At 42.6% G+C, this 5,421-nt stretch overlaps 1 protein-coding gene across 1 annotated transcript; it reads right to left on the minus strand.

Moving 5' to 3' along the window:
• Positions 1–741: 741 nt before the first annotated feature.
• LOC140925371 (uncharacterized) lies at positions 742–4,755 on the minus strand. Its single transcript, XM_073375351.1, has 3 exons — positions 4,590–4,755; positions 2,161–3,993; positions 742–896 (listed from the first exon to the last, which is right to left on the minus strand). Exons 1-3 carry the CDS (start codon positions 4,753–4,755, stop codon positions 742–744), a joined length of 2,154 nt encoding a protein of 717 aa, XP_073231452.1.
• Positions 4,756–5,421: the final 666 nt, after the last annotated feature.

Genomic DNA, 5,421 nt, shown 5'->3' on the forward strand with positions numbered 1-5,421 from the left:
TGGAATGGTGGATCTGCAATTATGTCCTGATGATTTTTGAAACTTCAGTCATTATGCATTTTGGCTATACACTTAAAATCCCAGAGAAGTTTATTTCAAAAATGGTCATTTTTTTCTGTTCTCATGTGGAATGGACCATCTTCGCAAATAAATTGTCATGGTATGGTGCACCCCTCCTCCCCCACTGGAATATTAGTCAAATTGACCCCCCCCGCCCCCCTCCTCGCAGGAAAATCCAATCCCTTCTGTGGGAGTGGTATGGATATTTTCTGGAACCACACAATAGAGCTCTATAAACTAACATAACAGCCATAGAAAGCAGGGGCATAGCCAGCCTTCCGACTAGTTGTAGGCCTGGATGACTTTTCTTTCTACATAATAAAATTATTATTCCGAAAATTTCACTTATGACCAGTAAGCACTGACCTCACCAACACTTTGAGCTTTTAAGCTTTTCAGCTCACCCCAACAATGCATAATTTATTACAAGTGGGTAGAGTGATCAAACCAAAAACTTGTAGGCCCGGATCTACAGGTCTATGGGCTGGCTATGCCCCTGCAAAATATTTTATAATTAGTATTCCTGTGCAAACAAGTTGACATTGGAATGTCTTAAAGTGTTTGATAGCTCAAAATTAATAGCATACGCAACTTGAAAAAAATGGCACCAGTTTAAAATTTGCTGACGAATGTTATTAAACTGTGCAAAACACATTACAACTTTCTTTGTGAAGGCATGTTCTAATCTTCATCACTGTCACCAAAATTCTTAGTACCCTCTTCATTTCCACCATAATCATCATTGTGATCATCATTGTTCCCATCATCATCATCATCATCATCATCATCTTCAACATCAACAACACTTTGCTTCTCTAAATTATGGATAGCACAATCTACATGTTCAAGAGCATCCCCACTGAAGATTAAGTCAATTCCCTCAGTTGCCAAAGTGATTTGAGACGGAGTTTGGGCGTTAAAGGTAGTGCTTGTACCTTTATATCCTCTTCTTTAGATAGTTTTATTTCACAACAATCTGTGAACCTTTGGTTACCTTTTGTTTTTAGTTTTTATTTTAAACATTGACCTCTCCACCATGTCGTCAGTATTACCTATATTTTAGTTTCCTCTGCATGACTGGGTGGAGGGGGCGTTATCCAAAAATTCTCTGATGTAGGGGGGATCTTAAAAAATTCTGCCCTTTTAAAAAATATCCTCTGTCTCCCCCCCCCCCCCACCCCCCGCCCCCTATAGTATACATAATGAATGCTGCTTATGTTGTCGACCTTTGTATCAGTTGTACTCTGGAAGATACACGCATGTAACTTAAAATTTTTCAATTTGGTCACTCAGAATCCATCTTTTGGTAGAAGCACTTATTATTAAAATTTACAGGTACCTTTAAATTTCAATGTTCATGTGAAATGAATTGTCTTTCTTGTCCATCAGAAAGCAATAACAAGCATGGTAGACTGAGAGAGGGTTACATGGGCGAACAGCGTTGGACACTAGATGGGGAACACATCAACCAGCTGAATGACCATAACATACATGTACACCCAGTACAAGGCTAATCTCAAAATAAACTGGATGAGTCTCGTTTGTTTGCGTCACCAGTGATGCTCTCTTCACTTCGGGGTCGTCAGAATCTAGTGGTTGCGGATTTTCCTCTACTTCTGTTCGACAAGCACCCGGACTCCAGAGGAAGTTTGGGCCTCTAAGCCATCTGGAAGCATCGTCTACAAGCTGACGAGCTGTAAGGCCTCGAAAGGCGGAATCGGCTGGATTCGCCTTTGATTCAATGTACTGCCACTGTTGAGGGCCGGTGTGATCATGAATCTGCTGAATGCGATTTGCCACGACGGTGTGAAAGCTCTTAGTCTTAGTTCTTGTTGTGTAATCGAGGAACTGTTATGAACTTTAACGGAGCAACACGGGCCTTTCCCATAAGAAAGGAACAGTAGACTTGATTGTCCTTATTTAGAAGACGCAGATAGCTGCACTGACCATACCTTGCTAAGCTTGCACCAGAGAAATGATGCACCTCCACTGCTTTAATTTCACCGAAACCCTCAGGTTTGTAACATCTAGGTATCTTGAGTTTCTCCAGCTCGTGCAACTCGTTTCGTCATCGTTTCCATTTCGGTCTAAGCTTCTCACCAATTGGGTCGTCCCAGTCGGCGTTGTAACGACAAAAATGTTGTAGTATTTGTTTTCCCATCAGAATGAGGGGTGCCACAAAACCAAATAGGTCATATACAGAACACACGGTGGACAGGATCCCTCTCCTAGTAAGTGGACGATCTTGAATAACGATTCTGAACTGGAAGGTGTCTGACTCAGCACACCACATGATGCCGAGAGTTCGTTCTATTGACAAGGGGTCATACGCGAGGTCCAATTCTTGTAATCCTTTTGCGCGATCTTCCGGAGCAACAGCCTGAATGGCTTCTTTCTTATTGCTGCTGAACTTGTGTAATCTGACGCCAGCCTTTGCACACATGGCTTGTGTGTTATGAATGAGGTCGACGGCAGTTTTAACAGATGGTACTGACTTCAATCCATCGTCTACATAAAAGTCTTTACGCACAAAGTTTGCCGGGTTCGTACCAAACTCCATTTCTCCGTCATCGGCCTCTCTCTTGAAGCCAAAGTTTGCGCACCCTGCAGGTGAGACTGCTCCGAAAAGGTGTACTTTCATTCTATATTCCCCTGGATCGTTCTTTATATCTCCTTTATCCCACCAGAAGAATCTGAGGAGGTCTCTGTGTTCTTTCTTGACGAACAACTGATGAAACATCCCTTTCACATCACAGGTCACGGCTACCCACTCTTGGCGGAAACGGCAGAGGACACCTGTTAAACTGTTTGTCATGTCAGGTCCTGAGAGTAAGCTCTTATTCAAGGATGTTCCTTTGAACGTTGCACTGCAGTCAAAGACCACTCTTATCTGTGAAGGTTTTTTGGGATGGTAGATCCCATGATGTGTAACGTAGTTAATCTTGCCTTCTCCGATCGCACTTTTAATCCTTTCTTTCAAAGGAACTTCCTCTGCACAATTCTTAATGGTTTCCTCCATGAAGTCAGTGTAATCTTTGTGAAAACTTGGGTCTCTCTTGAAACGCGCCTTTAGCGTAAGCAATCTTCTCAACGCTAGAGATTTGTTGCTAGGCAGCTTAACATCTTGTGAACGAAGCGGTAACGGCATTTCGTAGTGGCCATCACTGGTCTTGTGGATACCTTTGACCAATATATCTGGAAATTTTCTATCATCAACTGACGGGGCTCGCATATGTGAATTTTTAGGTTCAACTATCTCCTGAAAGTCTCTTTCAAACATCTGCTTAACGCAAGCAGGGCTTATGATCTCATTCGTCCTAGTCTCCAAGGCAAAGCTTGTCTCCTCTCGTGACACAATTCTGTTCGTCCAACTTCCAGGCGAGTCTTCATAATCTCCAGGCGGAGTCTTACACACTCTGCCAATAATACCCCATCCAAGGTCAGTTTTGATACCATATGGATCATGGTCTGCTCCTGGGATCACTTCACGTGGCTTAATAGCCTTAGGACAGTTAGTTCCTATCAACAGTCCGACCTCTATATCATCTCTGAAAGGCATGAGCTCCGACGCAATACGGTTAAGATGATCCCACTGCATGGCAACCTCAGGCTTTGGAATCTGAGAGGGCTTGTACGGTATACTGTTTCTCGTGTAGACCTTTGGTAAGGGGATGCTAACGTGTCTCTTGAAATCTGTTAACACGAGGCATTGTACTTTCTTGCATTGGATCAAGTCATCTTCTTTGTGCATCGTTGACAAGCGCAGGTGACTTTCTACCCCATCAACCTTCAGCTTCTCCCTTAACTGGTCTGTAATGAAACTGGCATTCGACTGGCAATCAATCAGGGCATACGTCAGAACACACTGGTCATCATTAGTGCTTGAAACCCAAACTGGAACTATCAAGCTTTGGTCATGTCCGAGCTGCTGACCTTCAATGGAGCAGACACTTGTGCACTTAGCTATAGCATCGCCTTCATCGGGGTGATCCCGAATTGGTCAAGGTTCAGCAAATCGAGGTTCCCTTCTTCATCTTCTATCTTCGCCACCGCATCTGCTTCTGCTTTAGCACTTTCGTAACTCTTCAGTCTTTGAATTTCTTCTATTTCGAATTTCTTCCTTTGCATTTCCATTCGCTTTTGAGCTTCAGTTCTTGCATATTGCATTCCACCTTCCTCTTGGCCAACTCAGTCAGTTTTAATCTTCATTAAAGAAATTTGAGAGGCACTTGAGTGCTTTGAAGAAAGACTACTTTTCTTGGAGGATGACGTTTTTCCACTACGACGCGACCGCAATTCCACCTTTTCCTTTTCGAAAATCTTTTCGCCAACCCTTTTCCTCAACTCCATTGCTTGCCTGTTCAAGTAATCTGTTTCACGAGCCACATAGCACGATCTCCGAGGACCCCTCCATAAGGGCCTTTCTGTAATCTTCTATAAACGTTCTCTCTTTTCTCAAAGCCTCTGCATCTGACAGCTCCGTCCAGCTCTAACCAGAGCGTTTAGCTTATCTTCTAATTTCTTCTTACATTGATTGTAATTCTTTTTCCTAAGAAGGAGCTGATAATCCAGCCCCCTCTCAGTAGGAACGCGAACGCGAGTACTCCTTCTGACTTCAGGTAAATCAATCCCGGCCGCTGTTTCATCGAAGTTCAAATCCGATCCATCCTCCACATCCTCGGAATTCCGGTCCATGATTCCAAACTCTCAACAAGAGCGGTTCGAATCTTGCACGGCACAAGTTTTACTGTGACCACATTGAGACAACAACTTAAACGCGGTGAATTCTAACACTGAAAAACGGCTGTTGTTTTACTGACAAGTAGATAAGGTTGACGTAAAACTAGAAAGGAAAATACAATTGAAAGATCTTAATTACATGCGACGAGAAATGTACTAAGTAAACAAATACGAATACAAACTTAACTGGAAATTACAACAGGCGAAATAATAAACCAAATAAGAGAGGAAACGAAAGAAAGACTACTACCTTGTGGGCGTATTATAAATTTGTCCAGAAAAACCAAAATCCATCGCTGAACTAGCGAGCGAAGTCATCTCTGACCGCCGAGCTAACGATCATGCAACTTAAAAAATAACGGCTTGGTCACCTGACCCCAAAAGGGTGCGAAAATTACACTACCGCGCGGTCCTGGGCTGGCTAGCAGCCACAGTAAGGGTTCCAGAAAATAGTCTATTTGCAGAAATTAAATATTTACTTTTTATCAGGGAAAATTAATTTTCACCTGTCTCTTATAAGGACAGGTGGAGTCAATTCGAAAATCTTTTACAGTGTACATTTTATAAACATCTAGACACTTTTTTAGTCATGTGACAAACTGAAGTAATATTAATTCATTA

Source organism: Porites lutea (assembly GCF_958299795.1).
Source record: "Porites lutea chromosome 5 unlocalized genomic scaffold, jaPorLute2.1 SUPER_5_unloc_1, whole genome shotgun sequence".
NCBI classification, from domain to species: domain Eukaryota; kingdom Metazoa; phylum Cnidaria; class Anthozoa; order Scleractinia; family Poritidae; genus Porites; species Porites lutea.